The sequence below is a fragment of the Tenebrio molitor genome, chromosome 1 (genome assembly GCF_963966145.1).
Source record: "Tenebrio molitor chromosome 1, icTenMoli1.1, whole genome shotgun sequence".
NCBI lineage: Eukaryota > Metazoa > Arthropoda > Insecta > Coleoptera > Tenebrionidae > Tenebrio > Tenebrio molitor.
Genome location: NC_091046.1, coordinates 3,454,791 through 3,477,151, shown reverse-complemented (window position 1 = coordinate 3,477,151; position 22,361 = coordinate 3,454,791). Strand labels below are relative to the sequence as shown.

Here is a 22,361-nt window from a genome sequence, read left to right as displayed (position 1 = left end):
GAAAAGTGGGACAGACAGACGCACAGACAGACGCACAGACAGACGCACAGACAGACGCACGGACAGACATCATTCTAAAAACTTCATAAACGTGTTCAGAGGACCTCAAAACGTAAAGATCTGATGAAATTAGCAATTCGAAATTTTGGACCGATCACAATAACTTACCTACCTTTGGTCGGGTAAGTTAATAAAGTTGGAAAAAATAAATTTTATAACGAACAAAAACAAGTCAAAAACTGTGTTAGTCAGTACTTAAAATTATGGAATTAAATGTTTGAATTGCCATCCCCCAGCTTGTTGACAATGAGCAAGTTTATGAAGAAATTCCCCCTGTTTTAGTTTTATCCCAGCACCCAATCAAAATAAAAATTTCTATACGTTGTGTTTTTGTTAAATGAATCATTTTCGAGAACGTTTTGTAAAACAAATAACACATACGAATGAAATTGACAGTAACATTTGACTGTTTGATTTACCTACTTGATTTTTTGACTTGTTTTTGTTCGTTATAAAATAATTTTTTTCCAACTTTATTATTTATTTTCTCAAAAATTTCCTTATGTAAGATAACAAAATTTTTATACTGTCATTTAGACAATTAAAGGGGCTATCAGAATCAAGAAAAAAAAGGGGGTTTCCATTTAAAAAAAGTATCGATGACGTCATCACTCGAAAACAAATGACTGCTTGGAATTTTCTTTGGTACTAAAACATGTATTTTTATAAACTAAAATTGACCTGTCCAAAGATTTTTTTGCAAAAATTTTCTTTAATTTTTAAGGAATTTATTCCATACTTTTGCCGCTCACTGTATATCTGAATGCTCTGTTTATATTTGGAGGTATTCCAGCAAATAATTCTGAAATAAGGCCGTTTTTCTTTGATCTAAACAAACACTCATCAAACTCAATATATAAAACTTTATCATAAAATATATATGTTTTTCCAGAATAAGTTCTAAATATCGCATCAATTCTTTTTCCTTTTGGTATTCCTAAATTTTCAATAGATTGACCATTGTATCCACTTTTAACATTAAAACTTGGAAAATCAATTAAATAATATAAATTTTTAACAACTATTAAAACATCACCTGAAGGTCTTTGATAAATATGCGAAACTTCTTTAAAATCATCTGGCAAAAAATATAAATAATCTTTAATTAATTTTGGTTCTTTATCATAAGTCATATCTTTTAAATTGACTAACCAAACGTACTTCTTATAAAAAATATACATATGATGATTTGCAATTAAAAATGTGTCAATTTCTTTATTAAAATCACATAAATTCACCATAGGCTCGTGAGTCGAAGACGAATTACCAACAGTAGGTTTAACTGTTGTTGTTGTTGTTGGTATTAATTCATATTTTAATCGTTCAGGTCGTCCATATAAATATTGAATTGCCCAGATATCGTCTTGAGTCAATTTATCAATACCACCATTATAACAGGCGTACATAATAGAATTATTATTTGCAGAATGTTCAATACCTAATGTGTGTCCTATTTCGTGTAATAAAACAGTATAAAAATTAGTTTGACCATCAGGTGTATTGCTTGATTTACCAAAATACCAGTTTTCTGATTTATCAAAATGGATTCCTAAACATTCATTATTATTTGGAAAGAAGCCATGTGCTAAAACATTACCTTTTCCGTCAAAACTGCTAGAACATATTCCTTTTTGACACCGTGAATTATGATTATGTTGAAACAGCGTATTAGGAAATGAAATAAGTATATCCGTTTTAATACTATTGTACTCAAACTTTAAATTTGAAACAGATTCCCACTGATCAAAGGCTTTTTGTGCTAACTCTTTCATCTCGTCTGTAGCTAACGAAAAATACCATTTCAGATTTGTTTTATTCCATTTTTGATAATGAACTCTATAAGCTGTTGGATTATCTTTAACGCCACATCTGGGTTTACTGATAAATGCAAGTGTTTCTTGATTTAATGTTCCATCAGTTGGTAAATTATAAAATTCTTGAAACCTTATTAATGCTTCATTGGTATGCGAGGCACTAGTCAAAGACGTTTCTGTTAATAATGATCCATTACTCTCTAAATACCCAAATTGTTCTAAATAACTTGTAATATTAATATCATCTGAACTTTTTACAGTAGTGAAAAATAGGAAAAGAATAAAATATTTCATTTAATAGAATAAATTCCTGGACGCTGTCGACTCATGGACAACGCGATTTAAATATCAAATTGAACTAAATGGGAAGATCTTCAGAAATAATTATATTACAAAAACAATCTTCACAATCACTAGAGTTGAAGATCATATGATTTCTTTGCAGAAACACTATTTGTTTTTTATCAAGAAAATATGAAACAGCGTCATATAACTCATACAACTTATTAATTTTTGTAGAGTCTGAAAATAAGTCAACAACGGATAAATATAACTTCAAGTTTCCCTCTAAAATAAAAAATAATCCATTAGTTGGACCAACATCATCTGATTTACTTATAGCAGTAATATCATACCTCTTATCAGTCTTTAAATCAAATAATTTAATTTCTTTTGGTTCTGTCATCGTCCTCGACTCTGGGGTGGCATTGCCAGTCATTTATTACAATAAGAAATTATCAATTTCCGTTTAAGTGGACTTTTTCTAGGTATTTCTCTCTGGGAAAATAATTAAAATTACTGACAAATTCCTGTTCACGTAAATTTATTTCTTTTTCATTTATTTTATCAGCCTTATATAAATGCAATAACTGTCTATAAAATTTATAAATTAACTTATATTCTTCAATTCTTTCTGATATTTTTAACCTCTTATCTAAGATTTCTATTACCCCAGCACCAAGAGATAAACAAACTAGTGGAGGTAGGGCTAACGAAGATAATCCCGACGCACTAAATAATAATTTACTAATAGATAATCCAATTCCAATTTTATAAAAATATGTGTAACTTTTTCTGTATACATACAAGCGTTTTTGTAGATATTTTTCCATTTATAACATGTAGATAATATATAATTTTTTAATTACGTTCAAATATTGAAATAGTAGTTTTCTCATTTAAACGACACGGTATCTGTTTAAAAGAATATAATATATCATAAAAATCTTTGCCTCTGTTGACATTAATTATCATATATACAGGCTGTTTGAAAATTGCTAGTACAAAAAAAACCTGGTAATTGGTGATGGTGAGTTGAAGTCATCGGCAAAAGAAAATTCTAATAAAAATCCTCTAGTTTTCGAGATAAAAATTATTAAAAATTGGGTTAAAATTGTTAGTGCACCACTGAGTTAAGGTATTTTAAAAAGACACTTCACGTTGTTAAGCAATAACGAAATAAAAAATTTGATGTTCTTAAACTGTCAATCTGTGGTTGCCAAGATCTTGCAAAAAAATATAAATTTTTCATATTGTTGTATAGTCCTTCATTATCACTACGATCATCACGCTTGGTTACCAAGGTTTAAAAAATATTGCCCCGCCTGAGGCGTAGAATATGCAGGAATAGGGTTACTTTATCCCTTTTGTTTTAAAAAATTAAAAATTGGTTTCTTGGATTTCTTAGGGCTTCCAGATGCCACAGTTTTTTTTTGTACTAGCAATTTTCAAACACCCTGTATACAGTAATGACCACATAAAACAGAAGAACTCATTTGTAACTGGGTGCTATTCCACGCAATATTTTTTCCGCTACTTAATAAATATTTTTTAATTTTTTCTGGTGGAGATATTCCAAAACTGTCAAAATATAAAATATTTCTTAAATATGGTTTGTTTATGTAACATACCCAGTGTGAGCCATAACAATTAGAGGGTTGAAAATTAATTATACCTGATTCATCTTTTTTAATTTTTTTTGGTAACAAGTCAATTGCAAAAACACCTCGAAAATTTCGCGTAGCTTCATGAGGCAAACCCGAATTTTTCATAATATCAGATATTTCTATATTACTTAAACCCGATTTCCTATCAATTTTATTCCTTGTCCATATGTCTTCGTCTTTTTTGTGTTTTTTTTATCCTTTTTTATACCATCTCCAAAGGTTTTTTGTGCTAATTTAGTACCAGCATAACCAGCAGCACCTAATCCCAATGCTTTGGCCACAGCTAATGCCGCTGGAATTAAAGCAGGTAAAAATCCACCTATCTGTGTTGGAGAAAATTTGATATCACAATATTTTTTCTTCTCTTTTTTACACTTTTTAATTTCATCAATCTGATTTTCTCTTAATTTAATAGTATTATTAGGTCTTTCTGTTAAATCGAATCTTATATTACAATCTATTGTTTTTTCTTTACAACTTTGGAGTTTCTTTATTTGATGGAGTGATAAATATACTTTATAATCATTCATTTATTTAATTAAAAACTCAGCAAAGATTCGTGAGCCAAAGGCGAACTCGGCAAAACCTCGTCTACTTCATTTCCAAATAGATCTTTTCATCTATGATATTCATATTTGCAATTCTTTGAGATTCAACTACGGCATACATATAGTAATTAACATTTTGATAATCTTTTAATGTCCAATTAACTTCTAGTTCAGATGACTTTGTTTTACTAAATAAATTTTCATCATTTTCTTTTGTTACATCAAAAGCAACAACTAAATAGAGGTTACAAAAATCTTTATAGCTAACGCACGTGCCTTCATCCAAATCTTTTTTATAATTACAAGAGAGGAATGCGGCATACAAGCGTTGTAAATCCTCATTATTCACCTGATATTCATAAGTAGGATGTTGGGTACCATTGATTTTAATATTTATTCTTTCTAAATTCATATTATCAAAAATCATCATTGTCTTGGTAAAATTATCATTTCGTTCAGCTCTAGAAAAAACTATAAAAACTCTAGATATTTTATTTTGATTATTTACAACGCGCCAGTTGCCACTTTCAGAAGACCACAAATTACTACGGTAACAGTTAAGCGCATTCCATCCACAAAGAAAGTTAGATTTGCTAACTAATAATGAAGATAATATTTTTTCAGTTTCTAATGAAGGTTTTACTATTGGGATCCACAAACTAATATCAGATATTTCATAATCATAATTTCCATCAACTTTAGCGTGTAATATATTTTTTACCCTATTTTTACGTAATTCAATGCGAATTTTTCCATTCAAAACTTTGTTACAGTCTCGTACAAATCGGAAAATTTTAGATAAAGGAATAAATTTTGTGATAGTTTTTTCATCTTTTGTTAACAACCATCTCTCTAAATATCCTTTATTGAATGCAGAATTATTTGTGATTTTTGAAACAATAGTTTTTATATCAACGTCTAAATCTTTAAATTTTTCCGCCTTATTTTTCCCATCATATTTGTATTGAGACGTATCTGCTGAATCTGCTGTGTCTGGGTACCAACACAATTGTGATGCTGAAGTAACAGAAACATCTCCTGAAAATTCAATCAGATTTGAAATTAGCGTAGCAACACCCACATAATTTGTTTCTTCTATCAATACCTCTTCATAGAACAACCTCACATAGTCAAAATCATTTATTCCATTATTTGATATAGTTGCATAATTATTTGGATTGTTTTTAATTTTCGATTTGACAAAAATATAAGCACCTGATAAATGTTTCCATCCGTTTATGTTAGTTTCGAGCGTATATTGTTCTAGTTCTTTCACGTTGATATTACTTTCTCTTATTTCATTGTAAGTATAACTTTTTGTTGATTCATCAATTACGGGCATTTCATCAATACGCCATAAATTGTCCACAACGCTTTCCATTTATTTAAATAAAGAAATCAGCCCAGAGCCAAAGGCGAAGTCTTTTAGGAAACTTAAGCATTCAGTAGATTTTTAATAATTTCCTTTGACTTTTTAGTTAATCGATTCGTTTTGTTCTTTTTCAATCCGTCGCCTCGTAAATGTTCATTCATCGATTTTTCTTTCATTTTGTTTAAAATTGGATTTATAATTTCTTCTTTATAAGTAGAAAACGGTGGTGATTTTACGTATGTAGAAGCTATATTTTTAAGCCCTGAAGTTACACCTTGAATGATATCCTCTTTATTATTTTTCCAAAAAGGTTTTAATATATTACGATATAAAAACCCTAATGCAGGTATAGCAAATTTTTTTATAGATTGAAAAATATTTCCACCTCTAATATCTCTGTGATATTTAAGGCCAAACCCATATTGTTTCGGAAATAATTGTTTTCTGTGAACGACAAGTACCATTTATTCTACAAGAAAGACAGGCAAGAAGACGAAGACTTACTGAATATCTAGAACAAAATTTAAGCACTCTCCATTAAAATTTATCAATTGATTTAGCTGATTTGTAACGGAAATGCGAATATTAAATATATAATCTGTACGATTAATTGGTAAATATTTTGGATGCGTTGGTTCAATATTAATTAAAGATCTAGGTGAAATATTTGGAGTAAAAGCATATATAACATCACTTTTGAGATTATTTTGATAACTAGATGAAACTAGGGAGCAGTGAATCAAGATTTGATCAATATCTTTGGTGATATTACCAATTTTTGTTGCATAGTTTATTCCTTCTTTATATATTTTTTTATCAAATCCTAAAAGCTCATGTATCTTACCGTGGGAAAAGTCAATTTCATAGTCTTTGTCGCGTATAATTAGCATAAAACGATTAGTTGCATAATTTACATCAAAATAAAACGGGGGTGTTTCAAACGTTCCAAAATATTCTTGGATATAATTATTTAATTCATTTTCATCGTACAGACCGTTTGGTAATTTTAATATTTTCCACTCCGATTCATTTCTATCGTCTTCTTTCTTGATTTCGTTATTTTTGAGTTCGGCCTGCGGAGCCTTTTTACCAGACTTGTATTTTATTTCGTTATTTTTATACTCTTCGGTAATGTTATCCCAACTATACCAGAGACTTGCTGTTTTTAAAGCAATTTCACCTTTTAATCCAGATAAATTAATAGGATTTTCAGAATAACTTATTTCAAAATCATTTTTTTTAGATCTAATGTGTATTAGACTCATTTATTCAGTTTAAAAAAGCAAGTTCACCGAAGGTTCACGAGGCAAAGGCGAGTTGCGTAGAGAATATCCTTTTGTGATCTGACTTTCTTATGAGTTTCAGGTTTAACAATTTATCAAGTATTTCTACGCATTCATTGTATACATCAGTTGAATCATTTCCAGCATTTTTTGACGCAATTAATAGATTAAGACGTTCTACCATTTCATTCGGATCTGAAAAAATACCGCTTCCTTTTTCATAGAAAGGAATTTTTCGAATATCTTCTAAAACACTTTTATATTTTTTCAACTGTGAATACACATATTGTAAATTATCAATTTTTTCTTGTTCTTGTGATTTCTTTGCGTTTGTAAGGTGCGCATTTAATGATTTCAATTTAGTTGATATTTCGGGTATCGTTGTATCAATTTTTGCATTTCGACTTCTAATGTCTAACGATAATAAATGTGAAGGTTTTTCAAATTTAAATTGTTTTTCAATAATATCAAAATTTAAATCTTTATTCGGATCTAAGCTTATTGAGGCAGGCGATTTTGGAAAAGATAATAAATTATCTGATTTGCTTACATCATCGCCTTCGTCTCCGACTCTGGGCAGGCCTTGCCTGCCTTCCGCATTCTTTGAAACATTTTTGTCTTCGTCTTCGGTTCTGGGTAGACCTTGTTGCTTGTCTTCTTCCTCAATTGCTAAAACATTTTTTGGATTCGCTTCGTTCATCATGAGCGAGGCAAATTCAGTAATATTATCAAGTTTGTCAGTTATGGGTTTCTGTAGCTTATTAATTTCTTCCTTCGTTAAATGTTCTTTAAATTGTTTTAAATGGATCCTATTTTTTATTATTTTACGATTTTTTAAAATAGCGTCAATTATTTCAGTTTTACTATCAGTGTTAGTCATTTATATACTATGAAACACAGAAGTCTGATCCAGCTGCCATCTAGGATCATTTGGATCAATTATTTGTACAATCCTGTCTCCGAAGGTTTGCGACATGCGAAGCACTAGACGACTAAACGTAAGGCCCTTCAAAATTTTTTGAATTTTTGGATTCGTTTTGAATTTTTGTATTCGTTTTGAAAATTTTATTTTACAACTTGATTTTTATTTTAGTTTAATTAATTAATTCGTGTGAAACACGTCATGAGTCTAACGCGAAAAAATTTGCCAGCTATCAGGATTCGAACACGCAGCGAAATGTGTGCAGTGTGCACATACATATTGGGAGTGCGACGCTTCAACTTCTGCGCTATCGCGGTTTAGCGACAAGCGTGCGTATTTGTGTTAAATAAATGAATACGTCTTTGCCTATTTATTTTATTAAAGCCGATGAAAAAGAACATCACAACATTAATAAATTAGCGCCAAAATGGCCTTTTATATTAATAATTATAGGACGAAGCGGTTCTGGTAAAACAAATACTGTTGTCAATCTTTTAAAATATTTATTTTTTGATACTTTTTATCTGTATGCGAAAGATTTAGAAGAACCTTATTATCAGTTATTACAAAATGTGTTTGATGATGAAAAAATTCGGCCTGAAGAACCGATAATTGAATCGTACTTTTCATCAGATATAGAAGACATAGTCGATGTAGACGAACTGGATAGATATAAAGAAAACTTGATTGTTGTTGATGATTTCGTAACGGAAAAAGATAAAAAAAAATTGATAGATTTAGCTATACGCGGAAGAAAAATGAATGCTTCAATGATTTATATAACGCAGGATTGGTATAGAGTGCCAAAATCAATTCGTTTACAATGTAATTATCTTTCAATATTTCCATCGTGTGATGGTAATGATATAAGCTTAATATTTAGAGAAAAGGGGTTGCATAAGAAACTCAGGAAATATTATGAAAATAACATTAAAAATTTTGAATGCTTAACTATTGATTTCAAAACTCCTGAAATGAAATATAGAAAGAATTTTACACCCATAAATGATTGGCAGGTCGTCAAAGACGATGACATCTGAATACGTTCTTAGAAAAAATAGAAAAAAAGGTGGAAAATCAACAAGAGGACCACCTGGTATAGGATTTAATCTAACAGAAAATGGCGATTATGATATCGCAGGACACAAATTAGTTAATGTAAAACAACCAGAAAATCTTGGTGATGCTGTTAATTTACAATATTTAGCGTCAACCTCCACAAAGTGGACTAGTGCTATCGATAAAGTCAACGATAATATGATTAAAAAAAATGATTCAGAAAGCGTTTTAAAAATTGTTAAACCTGAACTCAGTAATATGATTAAAAAAGATGATTCGGAAAGCGTTTTAAAAATCGTTAAACCTGAACTCAGTAACATGATCAAAAAAGATGATTCAGAAACCGTTTTAAAAATTGTTAAGCCGGAACTCAGTAATATGATTAGAAAAGATGATTCTCAAAGTATTTTAAAAATCGTTGAACCTGAACTCAGTAATACGATAAAAAAAGATGATTCTCAAAGTATTTTAAAAATCGTTAAACCTGAACTCAGTAATATGATCAAAAAAGATTCGCTGAATCTAACCGCTACAAAAAGATATATTGATATTGGTAATAGAAGATTAGTTAAAACTGCTGATGCAATTGATAAGTATGATGTTGTCAATAAAGGACAATTAGATATTTACGGAGAAAGGTTAATTAAGTTGGAAACTGAATTCATGAAAAAAACTCATTATTCTTTTTTACAATTTGTAGGAAAAATTCATTTTATTAAAGAAGTTGATGGACAAAAGGCTGTTAATTTGCTTTTCATTTATTTTGATGGTGAAGGATTTATTAGATTACCAATGAATGTGGAAGTTATAAAATTCTACTCAACGGCTAATTTGAAAGATTAGGATATTAGTACTAATAAAGAAACAATAGATCTTTCAAAACCCTTTATTGTTAGAGAATCTGATCTTCTATCTTTTAAAATAAAAAAAGAAAAGGTAAACACAGATGAAAGTCTCGGTGGTTATAACCATAATAAACCTTATCTATTAAGTATTCCAATTTTTTTTTATATGTTAGTCAAGTTTTCTTTATAATTATCAGTCTTTGACCTTCATGCGCATTGCGCGTTTACAAAAATAAACATATATAAATGGAAAGCAATATAGTAATCAATTTAAATGAAAATGGTATCTCCACTGTTTGTTGTACAGTAAACGGTGAAAAAATTGAATTTACTCTGACAGAAGATGAAGAAGTTGAATTGTTACGAAAGGTTATTGTTATTTTACTTACAAAATTACCACCAGAAGAAGCTTATAAACATCTGAATAAATTCTTAAATTTCGTCTAATTAAAAATAACAATCGTGTTCGACAAGTTGGACAATTCAGTTTATTGCTAACTAAATGGATTATTGTAAAATATGCAAAACAAAAACTAAATCTACTGGAGAACCAGAATTTATTTTATGAGTCAGATTGGTATGGTTTAATAAAATGTGCAATTTTACCACCAAAAGGTTTGTATCACCCCGTTTTACCTGTTAGGAATAAAACCAAATCTGGTGATGAAAAACTAACATTTCCATTATGTCAACTGTGCGCAAAGTTAAATAATCAAAAAGATAAATGTTCTCATACGGAATCTCAAAGAATTATCAGAGGAACCTGGTGTACCAACAAAGTAAAAAAAGCAATTGAAAAGGGTTACAAAATAATAACTATTGACGAGGTTTGGCATTTTTACAAGGAATCATCAGACTTATTTAAAGGATATGTGAAAGCGTTTATGAAAATTAAATTAGAAACAAGCCCTTGGCAGGATGATTTTGAATCAGAAGAAGAATATAGAAAATCCGCAAAAGAACTTCTAGGTATCGAATTGGGTAAAATAGAAAATAATCCTGGAAAGAGAGCTGTTGCGAAAATATGCTTAAATTCCTTATGGGGTAAATTTGGACAAAGACAAAATATGGATGCAACAGAATATGTTACAGATGTTAAGAGATTTTACGAAATTTTATTAGATGATAGACTTGATAAAATTCAGATAAATGATATAAACGATACAATGTTACAAATTAGCTATAAATATAAAGATCATTATGTCAAAAATGATTTTAATACCAATATATTCTTAGCAGCTTTTACAACAGCAAACGCCAGATTAAGATTATACGAAATGTTAGATAAATTAGGAAAAAGCGTAACATATTATGATACAGATAGTATTGTATATATAGATGATGGAAAAAACACTGTTAAAACAGGCTGTCTATTGGGAGATTGGACAGACGAATTAGGTAAAAGCGTATGGATAATAGACTGGATATCAACAGGCCCAAAAAGTTATTGTTATAAGACTAATACAGGTAAAGTTGTTTGTAAAATAAAAGGATTTACGTTAAATTATGAAACGTCCGAAAAGATTAATTCCGATAGTATAAATAATATTTTAGAATACAAAGACAAAAAAATCAGTACACAATATAATCGAATTACCAGAGATTCTAAAACTAAAGAACTTTTAAATAAAATAGAAACAAAAGAATTTGGTTTTGTTTATGACAAGAGAGTTATTTTAGAAAATTTTGATACAATACCGTTTGGATATTGAATAGATAAAAACACTGACTTCGACTTCACCAGGCTTCATATCAGCTGTGTCGGTTGCGTTATATTTTACGCCTTCATATCACTTTACGTGATTATTTTGTGTTAAATATTATATGTTTAGAATAAAAACAAAAAAGGAATTGATAATTATCATAAATATTTAAACAATATTGTTTAATGATGACAACGAAATAGTTTAAAATTTAAATGCTTTTTGAATTTACCGCCATGACTAAGTTGGCACTAGTTATGTTGTCAGTCTGTTTTTTCCCCTAGTTTTATTAATGACATTCTTTTCTTGTTTTTGATTTTTTATTAGATCGAAATTAGATTTTCTAGTTATACGGAATCTCTGTTGTAAGTGAGTTTAATTGTATATAATCTCAAAGTACCACTTTTACTTAATTTCAGAGCGTGAAATATGCCACCTAACTCTTTACATACACAACATCTCATAAGATGCCCAAAAAATGTAGAACACACTCTCATAAATCCTGAGGGTTTCGCAGATTTTATTCCGCCCAACGTCAGAGTAACAGAGGTACGTGGTTTAACCCTGAAACAACAAAAAAAACCATGCATATGGGAGATCACCATCACACTTGAAGGAGGTTAGATCATCAACATAGAATAAAGAGATCCTAACTTTCCATGTGTTTGTAGATGCATCGGTTTATTATGATAATGTTAAAAGGTATTATCTGCGATCAAACCTTGATAAGTACAAACCGAGGAACACAAATTTGTTACCAGAAAAGAAAGCCATCCGTAATGGAGATGTTTACTGGATTTTTGAGTACGAAATCATATGCGAGTGCGGGTTATCGCAGGTTTTTTAGACCCGTTGACGTGACTCGGTTTATCTGAGTTGATTTATTGAAGGTTTAAAATTCTAAATATCGTGGACCAGTTTACAGAAAAATTGATCATGATTAAGTTCCCATTTGATTTACATTCATATTTAATCGCAAATCAAATTTTCTGTAAACTGGTTCCATGTCTAATGTCTTAATTACAATTTGATTAGTGTTTGATTTGTAGAATTAGTTACTCTAGTATTTTAATTCAATTATATTGAGATTTGTTATTTAATTTATAGCTGTATTTAAATATTGTATTTTTGATTTTTTTATTAAAATTTCATTCAATGTATTCAAACCGTTTTCACTTTTGTGCTGAAGTGGCCCAATAGAAAAACAGGGTCAAATCTTTGAAAAATGTTAATTTCAAAATATACCTTGAAAATGGGGGTGTTTTCACGATTTTTTTTTGCTTTTCTGCTTACCCTTGAAAATCGGGGTGTTTTACCTTAAAATGTTAATTTTAAAATATACCTTAAAATCGGGGGTGTCTTCACGATTTTTTCTGCTTTTCTGTTTACCTTGAAAATCGGGGTGTTTTCACAATTTTTTTGCTTTTCAGTTTACCCTTGAAAAGTGCTGTGTCCCAAACTGTCTTGAAAAACAGGCTATTTTGTTTAAAATTTTATCACTTCTGTTTATCCTTGAAAATCGGGGGTGTTTTCACGATTTTTTTGCTTTTCTGTTTATCCTGGAAAATCATGGCGTTTTCACGATTTTTTTGCTTTTCTGTTTACCCTTGAAAATCGGGGTGTTTTCCTTAAAAATTAGCTGTGTCTTGAAGGGGCCTTCTTAGTAGTTAAGATCATCTCATTCTTCCTGTTATTACGAATATGATTTATTGTTGTTTTTGTAGACTTGACTCCCAGCCAATTAATGTTACTACTCATACTAGTACAATGTCGGTGGTGTGGGGACGTGTGGTAGAGTACTTCTAGGATTGCAATTATGTTATTATTGAAATATTCCTGTAAATAAACTAACATAATTTTATGTTTTGTCGTCGCTAATTATCTAGAAACACTCATTCTCACCAATCGTCACAATTTCGCAAAATATCACAAACTCGTTAGATATCACAAACTCGCCAGATATCACAAACTCGCCAGATATCACAAACTCGCCAGATATCACAAACTCGCCAGATATCACAAACTCGCCTCTGTGAATCCCTTTTAATAATCGTGTCGTTGAGAGAGAGAGATGTGAATTCTCTGCACAGTCACAAACTCGCTTTCTGTCATACTTTACGAGCTCAGTACCGTGCACTTCCGGACAGATTTAGTACTTTCCCTACTAACATAATTTTAAGTTTTGTCGTCGCTAATTTGTATCTAGAAACACTCATTCTCACCAATCGTCACAATTTCTCCAGATATCACAAACTCGCCTTTCCCTTCTAATAATCGTGTCGTTATAATTTGGATCGAGTTTCATCCACACCAGAGATGTTGTGAATTCTCTGCACACTCACAAACTCGCTTTCTGTCATACGAGCTCAGTACCCTGCACTTTCGGACAGATTTAGTACTTTCCCTTTCAAAACTTCAAGCAAATCGGTCTCACTTGCTCATCACAATTTCGCCGCCGCCAAGATAAACATCTACAATTGAATTCTTTTCCTTGAATTGTAGGATTAGGACGTACCGAGATAACGAAATTACCGGAACAATAGAATTTAAAAAATGTTGCGCACCGAATCTCGATAATAACACGATTAAGAGATTTTGTAACCCCCTTTATCTGTATTATCTTTTTTATTTGCCACACTGTGGGGTCTCAGTTACGTTATAGTAGAACCAGACAGTGGTCACAATGGTGCTAACAAAAACCCAACAAAACCTTGGAACGGTTGCTGCCCTTTTGGGACTTGTTCGTGCTTGCACAGTTTCGTTCAATCAAAAATCTCCAAGTTGTTGTGTTGCAGGTGCAAGGGGTGGCCTGGATGGTCATGTCTCTGATCTGCATAGTAATATACTTCGATGGTCCTCCTTCAACCACCGTATCTGAATCATACATGGGTCAATTCAACCGCTGGGTCTACATCATATTTTTATATGGTCAGTACCAATCCAGTACCAATCTCTACTAATTTCGATCTTCAGCCGATCGGGAATCCCCACCAGGAACCATTCTGACACCCGACACTTTCACAATATTTATGTGGATGTACCTCATGATCGACGTAATCTGGGTGGTACTTTCACTTCTACAACTCTACTGTGAGTACTTAGCGTGACAAAACACAAAACTGATCATGTTTTGCAGGGGTCAGAAGGCACGACAGTAATCCAATAGGAGCTCTGAAGTGTTGGGCGACAAACACAATCATCATTTCTGTCCTCGACTTCTTGCTAGTCGTATTGATTGGAGTCGACTACAGCAAACACTGCATTCCAACACTTACAGAAAGTGTCTGTACTAATGTTGTCATTCCGGTACTCATTATAGCAGCTAGAGGATTTGTTTTGTGGTTTGTCAACGTCATCTTTGCTTATGTCATTCTTCAAATTGCCAAGACACTGCATGATGTAAGTTGCAACAACGTACTCTTACTACTGTGTGTCTTGCTGACTGTCAAAACTAGCACAGCCAGCTACATAAAAATTATGGAGCAAAGTCGGTAAGTTTGTTTTTGGCAGCCATCTTGACAAGATAAGATAGGTGAGAGCATCTTCATGGTCGTAATCTGGTGAGCGTTATCTCGCTCCTTTTGATCATCCAAGATCAAAACATTTTTGCGCAGAGCAGCTTCACCACTTCTTCTAATGCTTGGTTTTGTTTCAGGAGGAGAAACGCGAGCAAAGATTTTTGTAAGTTGGTGTCTATTCTGTTTTGCAGTTGTTTACTACATTCTGTTGCAGGAGGAGCTCCCACATTCCGCGACCTACCCTTCAGTCGCCTTCTAAGTGGTCGAGCCAGCCTCGAAACGCCAATGGGAGTGATTATTGGCGTCACAATCCGCAACTTCAGGGTTCTGACCCTAAGACCCCGCCCACTTCTCCCTACTACACCAATCCGCAGTCTTTTGCTGGATATTGAAACGTCAAGACATTGCGAACATATTTCTGGTGCAAGTCATTTTCTATATTTATACCTGATTTAGATAAATTCTCTGAAGGATTATGACGGTGTTATCAAGGTGGTCATATAATTGATTTCGTGTTATTCTGATTATAATCTCGCTGATTTGGTGATTCTTCTGTAAATAAACGCTCTATTATCTGTGTGTTTTATTAGTTATTACTTATTTATTACATTTGAAAACAGAAGGAGATTTGGATAAGATAAGTGAACAATTAAGCAAACTCAATACAATGCGAAGGACGAACAGAACTGGTTCAATTGCTGAAAAGGAGAAGAAGATAAAAATGTGTAGCTGGGATACTAGGCGCGTTGTCTTTGTGAGAAAATTGTGACAGAAGGAAAAATAGTAGTCTAGTTTGTCACAAACTCACTTTGGATCACAACTGCCTTACGAATAGCGATAGGTGAAATTTAGTACTCTTAGTATTCCAGAAAGAAGTTTTCAAATGCAATTTTGTATTCTCAACGCTCGAATCTGTGGGTTTTTTCAGTTGTGTTCTTCATCACAATCTCGCTGAGCAAACAAGTCTTCACACTATTGTTTCGTTGCTAATTATACCAATCAGAAGATTTATCTTTTAGATTATTTAAGAGCCTTTTGTTCGTAAAATGGCCAAAAGTAGTATCTAGCAAAGATTTAGTAATTGATAATTAATTACATGAGAGTACTTAGGTACTGTCTTGGTGTTTCGTTCGTGAATAAAATAAAGAGGCATCTGGAAAAGTGAAGAGATTTGAGTCTGTTGAAGGAAAAAACTGATGAAAGGTGATACAACAGAGTAAAAAACGGGGAAAAATGTGTTGGAGATAGAGGAAAAATATTAAAAAAGAAAATGTAAAAGGAATAAAAGAATTTAAATATTCGAGTGATGAGAAAAGTACTTTGAACTATCTTGCCAACGCTTCGTTATTTTGACAAAGTAGAGAGATATAAAGTATAATAGTTGTGTCATAATAGATAAGGAATTATGATACTCACCAAACAGAACCCATTTTGTCAAATCTGTGAAAACAGAAACTATCATAATGCCATTCTTGGCCTTTTGCTAAAACTTGGCAACTCTTCGTCGCAGCGCTTGTCACTAAGTGCAAATGAAATGGAATTTTTTACCCGAAATCTAAGCAATCAATCTTCACAAGGATGACAACACAACAAATTCACTTTACACTCAATTAATTATCTTACTGTTATCAGTTTAAGAGTGTTTAAAAGTGTCTACTACGAAAAAGATTGATTTTTTATTATCTAAGAGCCAGCAAGCACAAAATGCCTGAAGTGACTGGAGGCCAGAAAACCTTGGGCAAAACTGCATCCTTTCTGGGAATCGTAAGTACCTCACCTACCACAAACATTCCCATAGAATTGTTCTTGTAGCTGCAAGGGGTAGCATGGTTCGTGATGTCGCTGCTCTGCATCATACAGTACTGCATCGAGACCCCCCCGGGCGCACCTTCCTCCCCTATAGAGTACTTCAACAGCAGAGTCTACCACTTCTATCTAGAGAGTAGCAACTCCCACCATGTGGCGTTCCTTTTCTCACGTCTTCTTCCTTTCAGAAAACGCAGATCTCCCGGCAGGGACAATCCTCAAACCCACCGCCTTCATAGTCTTCTGTTGCATCTACATCCTCCTCAACACGATTTGGGTCGTGATTTCGTTCTTCCAGCTTTCCGGTAAGCTCCTTCAGCGCCGCCGCCCCCAACTAATCTCATTCTTGCAGTGATCAACAAGAACAGCTTCAACTTGCCGATCCTGTTCAAGGACTGGGCGTTGGTCACGTGGGTCATCGCTTTCGTCGACGTCATCATAGTGGTACTGATCGGGTGCGACTACGACCAGAACTGCCTCCCCAATTACGACGAATACACCTGCATCAACACTCTGATTCCTGTTTTGGTGATCGCCGCCAGAGGGTTCATTTTGTGGTTCGTCAACGTGATCGTCGCGTGGAGACTCTACAAGAACGCCAGGTTCTTGCGAAGGGTAAGTCTCGCTGGTCTCCACCACCACCACGCTTGATCCGTTGGTTTTTAGGACGGCGGCTATGAAGGCACCTTTGGGGGAATACTACCGTGAGTCTGAATCAAGCAGCGACACTTGTTCTTCGACCAAGTAGTTTTTTCCAGATTTTACCATCGTCCGGTCCAGCAGATCCCAAGAGTGACGGTTCAAAACACTCCAAGCTTGTACAACCAGCAGTTGGAAGTTGTCAACAACAAGCGCTTCTGGAACGTCAACTTGAGGACTGCGATGGACAACAGAACTCCGCCCACCAGTCCGACCAGTCCGAGGACTCCTTACGACAGGAACCAGTACTTCTTCAGCAAACACTAGTGCCAAATCTGACTTAACTTTTTATGTGTGACGTCTGTTATTTATTTAGATTGATAAGTACTGATCACTTATCTCTACCTTGTTCAGCTTCCAGTTATATCTCTGGTACCTATATCTTAAGTGTGCAGTGAGATTTAATTCGCTTTGTAATTTGATTTGATAAAAAATAGAGATTTGTGTCATTCGTGGTCCGCAAATAACAGTGACACAACTGTCAAAGTGTACTGGACTTCCAAAACACTTGTCTCGAGACACTGAGTAATGAAGTTAGTTGTTCACTTGAGATAAGAACAATAAAATTTAAGGAATTTGCTACCGAAGGTTTCAGATGTATTTTTTCATACAAAACAACGTGGAAGATTTTTTCCTTTTGCAATTTTGCAAAAGATTTATTTAGAAAAAGTCTACAGTCAGATTGGATGCAGCAACTGGTCAGTACCTTCTTGGTGGGGCACGAAGCACGAATGGTTCTTGGTACTGCCGGTAGGGCTGTTGGGTCGGTACTTGTTGGGTGTATCCACTCCAGCTTTGTCGGACTGGAGAGCGCGGTACTGTTTGCACAGCAAAGGGTTTGGGGGGAACAGCAGGAAAGTAGGGAGTGGTAGGAACCGCAGGAGAGTAGGGAGTGGTAGGAACCGCAGGAGAGTAGGGAGACGGTGGAAACCTAGCAGGAACAGGAGAACCAGAGTTGTACTGATAACCTCCAAGGTACTGCTGTTGGAAGGGTGGACCCACGTTTGGAGAACCTTGCAGAGTCGATCTTCTGGAAGAGAAAGAGTTGGAAACGGTTCGAAAAGGTGCGGGGGAGTACTTACGGCATGAAGTGGCTCAGGGGTGTTTCCTGCAACAGTGGTACAAGAAATTAGAAGAAAATTGATGGAAGGAGAATGTTCTCACCTGTTGGAGTTGTTTGGAAATTTTCCAAACAACTACAACGAAAATGGCGTTGACGATCCACAAGATGAATCCTTTGGCGGCAATTACTAGTACCGGGAGGATACCATTAACACAAATACCTTCCAAATTGTCGCTCAAACATTTGTCATAATCGGCGCCCAATATGATGACTAAAATCAGGTCGATCAAACACACCAGTGCGGTGTTGGCGGTCCAGATTTGGTAAATTAGTCTCAGATTTCCTTTCCTCTGCAACAAGACTAAAAAAAGAGTGGTTCCAACGTGGAAAAAGATTCGAATCCAATGTTACATTTTTCTGGTTGTTAAAAAGGATGATTTACCTAGCCAAGAAGTTGCGAACCAAGTCAAATCAATGAACAAATAGACGAATGAGAAGAAAGCAAAGACAGCCGGGGTTAGAGATTGTCCATCAAAATATACTCTTTGGTTGTAGCCTTAAAACAATTGATTTTGAAAGGTTGTCTCAGTTTGAAACGTTACTTACGCTTTAAAAATAGTTGGTAAAAAAGCTCTTCTACTTGGTCCATGTAACTCCTATCAAAGCTATCAGTTGGTTCTGTATAATATAAAACTATACAAATTACTGCCATTATTATCCATGCTAGACTTTGGATCTACAAAAAAATTTATCATTTTGGATTTGGGTAAAATATCGACGAACTTACCACGCCTATAGCACCAGCAATTTGTTTTAGATTTTTTTCAGTACCCCTTAACATGTCCATGATGCTGGAAATATTTTTTAAAAGTGGATTCTTGTTTGCTATTGTCATAAAGATAACAAAACTCAATCGAATACGATAAGAACAGAAGCTAGATAGTACCAAGTGTTTGACGTATTCGTCCACACATTTACAACGAAGTACTTCACCGAATTAGCACCAGTCCCTGGAACATCCTCTGCGGCATTCCTTTACCTTCTAATTTCAGCCGTCGTAAGGGTGTGGCAACAAGAATGGTTACGTTGTAATGGAACAAATTCTGGGAGTCCCTCAAGTTATCTTATCACAAAATAAAAACAAATCTGTTACCGTTTAATTAAATAGATAGGTATATTGTTTGTTGGAGTTAGCGGAAAACGAAATTTATGCAAAAATAAAGAAATACGACATGTTGTGACTTGCACGGTGCACTCTTCATTGTCGTAATGAGTACCAGATGGTTCCAAAGATTTATCAATAGTGCAGGTGTTTTTGAGACACTTGGTACAAAGCCCTTGCAAAAGAACCACAGTTGAGACATTTTTTTTAAATTTGTGGTAACATAGAGTACCCTTAAAGACACTTTTCTCTTGCAATTTCTGAAATCTAACCAACATTTCAAAATATTTCCAAAAAATTATTTTCAAATATTTTTTCTCCATTTATTAAGAAAATATACACTCAGTTTCTATCAAGTGACAATTTTAATCAACTGCATTGTTTGTTGAAATTAGCGGAAAACGAAATGTATGCAAAAATAAAGAAACATGACATGTTGTGACTTGCACGGTGCACTCTTCATTCTCGTAATGAGTACCAGATGGTCCCAAACACTTATCAATAGTGCAGGTGTTTTTGAGACACTTGGTACAAAGCCCTTGCAAAAGAACCACAGTTGAGACATTTTTTTTTTAATTCGTGGTAACATAGAGTACCCTTGAAGACACTTTTCTCTTGGAATTTCTGCAATCTAACCAACATTTCAAATTTTTTCCAAAAAATTATTTTCAAAATTTGTTTCTCCATTTATTAAGAAAATATACACTCAGCTTCTATCAATTGACAATTTTAATCAACTGTATTGTTTGTTGGAGTTAGCGGAAAACGAAATTTATGCAAAAATAAAGAAACACGACATGTTGTGACTTGCACGGAGCACTCTTCAATCTCGTAATGAGTACCAGATGGTCCCAAACACTTATCAATAGTGCAGGTGTTTTTGAGACACTTGGTACAAAGCCCTTGCAAAAGAACCACAGTTGAGAAATTTTTTTTTTAATTCGTGGTAACATAGAGTACCCTTGAAGACACTTTTCTCTTGGAATTTCTGCAATCTAACCAACATTTCAAATTTTTTCCAAAAAATTATTTTCAAAATTTGTTTCTCCATTTATTAAGAAAATATACAGTCGGCTTCTATCAATTGACAATATTTCGTACGTAATCTGTCTCCTAAATGGGTTAATATCTTCTTGGTGGCGCGAATGGTTGTTGTTGGTACTGGCGGTAGGGTTGCTGGGCCGGTTCTTGTACCGCATAAATACTCCAGCTTTGTCGAACTGGAGACCGTGGTACGGTGGAGAAGGGAGCTGAGGGAATCGCTGAAGAAAGGGGTTTGTGCTCATATGGTTGAAAGTATGCAGCGTCAACTTGCTGAAGAGGTACCCCCACGTTGGAGGAACCTTGCAGATTGGCTCTCCTGGAAAAGAGAGAGTCGGAAACATTTCGGAAGATGCAGGGGAGGTACTTACGGCATGAAGTGGTTCAGGGGCGTTTCCTGCAACAGTGATACAAGGGGTTACGAGAAAACTGACGGAAGGAGAAGGTTCTCACCTGTTGGAGTTGTTTGGAGATTTTCCAAACAACTACAACGAAAATGGCGTTGACGATCCACAAGACGAATCCTTTGCCGGCGATTACTAGTACCGGGAGGATACCATTAGCACAAATAATCTCCAAACTAATGCCCATTTCGCTCAAACATTTTTGATAATTGGAGCTCAATATGATGATTATAATCAGGTCTAACAAGCACACCAGTGCGGTGTTGGCGCTCCAGATTTGGAAAATTCGTCTCAGATTTCCTCTCTTCTGCAACAAGACTAAAAGAGAATTGTTCGGGCTTGGAAAACAATTCTAAAACCTAAGGTAAATTTTTCTGGTTGTTAAAAAATGATTTACCGAGCCAAGAAGTTGCGAACCAAGTCAAATCAATGATGAGATAGACCCACGAGAAACCAATAAAAACCCCCGGGGTTAGAATTTGTCCATCAAAATATAGTTCTTGGTTGTAGCCTTGAAACAACTGATTTTAGGAAGTTGTCACAGTTCCAAACGTTACTCACGTTTTAAATAGAGCTGGTAAATTATCTCGCCTACTTCGTCCATGTAATGATACCCATAAGGGGAGAAATCAGTTGGTTCTGTATAATATAAAATTATACAAATTAGCGCCATTATTATCCATGCTAGGCTTTGGATCTACAAAATCTTATCAATTTGGATTTGGGTAAAATATCCAAAAACTTACCACCCCTATAGCACCAGCAATTTGTTTTAGATTCTTTTCAGGACCCTTTAACAAGTCCATGACGCTAAAAGTATTTTTGAAAAGTGGAATCGTGGTTCACATTTTGTCAAGATAACACAAACACAACTCAATTGAATGCGATAAGAACAGCTAGATTATACCAGGCTTTCGAAATATCCGTCCACGCAGTACTTCACTGAATTAGTACCGGTCCTAGGAACATCCTGTGCAGCACACCTTTACCTCCTAACTTAAGCTGTCGTAAGCGAGAAGAATGTTTACGTTGTCATTGGACAAATTCTGAGAGTCACAAAAAATATTAATCGATAGATTCGTTATCTTATCACAAAATAAAAACAAATCTGTTACC

The 22,361-nt window shown here is 33.9% G+C and overlaps 4 protein-coding genes and 1 long non-coding RNA gene across 12 annotated transcripts; 2 read left to right on the top strand and 3 right to left on the bottom strand.

Moving 5' to 3' along the window:
* Positions 1-846: 846 nt before the first annotated feature.
* Positions 847-16,639, bottom strand: LOC138140807 (uncharacterized). Of its 7 annotated transcripts, XR_011162795.1 has the most exons (5): positions 16,487-16,638; positions 12,895-15,622; positions 6,245-12,116; positions 6,066-6,184; positions 5,636-6,014 (listed from the first exon to the last, which is right to left on the bottom strand). It is a non-coding gene; the product is annotated as an uncharacterized lncRNA (long non-coding RNA). The 7 variants fall into 7 exon arrangements; XR_011162885.1 differs by adding an exon at positions 847-5,406 and having other exon boundaries at positions 5,474-12,116; positions 16,487-16,639; XR_011162767.1 differs by having other exon boundaries at positions 6,066-12,116.
* LOC138140709 (uncharacterized) lies at positions 14,152-15,649 on the top strand. The gene is made up of 6 exons (XM_069061706.1): positions 14,152-14,292; positions 14,348-14,480; positions 14,526-14,642; positions 14,689-14,951; positions 15,208-15,233; positions 15,285-15,649. Exons 1-6 carry the CDS (start codon positions 14,236-14,238, stop codon positions 15,460-15,462), a joined length of 774 nt encoding a protein of 257 aa, XP_068917807.1. The 5' UTR covers positions 14,152-14,235; the 3' UTR covers positions 15,463-15,649.
* A 37-nt stretch (positions 16,640-16,676) lies between the features above and the next one.
* On the top strand, positions 16,677-18,162 carry LOC138140595 (uncharacterized). The gene is made up of 6 exons (XM_069061673.1): positions 16,677-16,834; positions 16,883-17,012; positions 17,065-17,181; positions 17,229-17,491; positions 17,543-17,580; positions 17,635-18,162. The coding sequence occupies exons 1-6, from the start codon at positions 16,775-16,777 to the stop codon at positions 17,840-17,842; spliced, it is 816 nt and encodes a 271-aa protein (XP_068917774.1). The 5' UTR covers positions 16,677-16,774; the 3' UTR covers positions 17,843-18,162.
* A 36-nt stretch (positions 18,163-18,198) lies between these two features.
* On the bottom strand, positions 18,199-19,523 carry LOC138140475 (uncharacterized). Of its 2 annotated transcripts, none has more exons than XM_069061618.1 (6): positions 19,426-19,523; positions 19,245-19,374; positions 19,081-19,194; positions 18,740-18,999; positions 18,658-18,683; positions 18,199-18,605 (listed from the first exon to the last, which is right to left on the bottom strand). In XM_069061618.1, the coding sequence occupies exons 1-6, from the start codon at positions 19,483-19,485 to the stop codon at positions 18,275-18,277; spliced, it is 921 nt and encodes a 306-aa protein (XP_068917719.1). In that variant the 5' UTR covers positions 19,486-19,523; the 3' UTR covers positions 18,199-18,274. The 2 variants fall into 2 exon arrangements, with proteins under 2 accessions (XP_068917719.1, XP_068917737.1); XM_069061636.1 differs by having other exon boundaries at positions 18,199-18,602.
* A 1,315-nt stretch (positions 19,524-20,838) lies between these two features.
* On the bottom strand, positions 20,839-22,299 carry LOC138130906 (uncharacterized). Its single transcript, XM_069047619.1, has 6 exons — positions 21,992-22,299; positions 21,807-21,942; positions 21,643-21,756; positions 21,295-21,563; positions 21,213-21,238; positions 20,839-21,160 (listed from the first exon to the last, which is right to left on the bottom strand). The coding sequence occupies exons 1-6, from the start codon at positions 22,049-22,051 to the stop codon at positions 20,923-20,925; spliced, it is 843 nt and encodes a 280-aa protein (XP_068903720.1). The 5' UTR covers positions 22,052-22,299; the 3' UTR covers positions 20,839-20,922.
* Positions 22,300-22,361: the final 62 nt, after the last annotated feature.